Below are 689 nucleotides of genomic sequence, written 5' to 3'. Positions count from 1 at the left end.
ATGCATGCAAAAAGCTGGACTAATGCCTTTAATGTCAGACATTGTCCACCCAAGTGCTCGCTTGTGCTCACGTAGCACCCTCAACAGCTTCTCTTCCTGCAATTTAGACAATTCAGAAGAAACAATAACAGGTAAAGTGTCAGAGTCACCCAAATAAGCATATTGAAGGTGAGGGGGCAAAGGTTTAAGCTCCAATTTTGGAGCCTCCTCAATTGACGGTTCTGGGGTAGGCCCAGTCTGGCCTATTCAAGGGCTCAAAGGGGTGTATCCCCTGCATGTAAGCACAGGATGTATCCAGGATGTGCATCATCTCCTCAACCTCCTCATCGTTTCCCATGCTATTGAACAACATAAGTGCTTTCTCTAGAGAGTCATCTTGATATACACTCGTGTCAAGAATTTGCTCATCAGCCTCAACGACAGATATCATTGAGAGCTCCTCGTAGTGGCACGGGAAGTTGGATTGCTTTGTAGACATTAAAGACTGCTCCTCATCATCCACCTCAAAATCATTTTTCCCTCTCTCACTTTAATAATTGCATCACCAGTAGCCAAGAGAGGTCGCCCCAATATGATTGGGACCAGTTCGTCAGCCTCATAATCCAGGATAATGAAGTCAGCTGGGAAGATAAATTTTCCAATTTGCAGCAACACATCTTCAATCACACCCTCGGGGTGTGCTATTGATC

The 689-nt window shown here is 45.1% G+C and overlaps 1 protein-coding gene across 1 annotated transcript in view; it reads right to left on the bottom strand.

Annotated features, from left to right (window-relative positions):
• Positions 1-478, bottom strand: part of LOC109221806 — a 2,893-nt gene extending 2,415 nt beyond the window's left edge. Inside the window, exon 1 of the mRNA XM_019386250.1 lies at positions 243-478. Within this exon, the coding sequence (XP_019241795.1) occupies positions 243-478 (236 nt within the window). The remainder of the gene's footprint in view (positions 1-242) is intronic.

This window comes from Nicotiana attenuata, chromosome 2 (genome assembly GCF_001879085.1).
Source record: "Nicotiana attenuata strain UT chromosome 2, NIATTr2, whole genome shotgun sequence".
In the NCBI taxonomy this organism is placed as follows: domain Eukaryota; kingdom Viridiplantae; phylum Streptophyta; class Magnoliopsida; order Solanales; family Solanaceae; genus Nicotiana; species Nicotiana attenuata.
The sequence above is the reverse complement of the archived record's forward strand: the minus strand, read 5'-3'. Positions and strand labels throughout refer to the sequence as shown.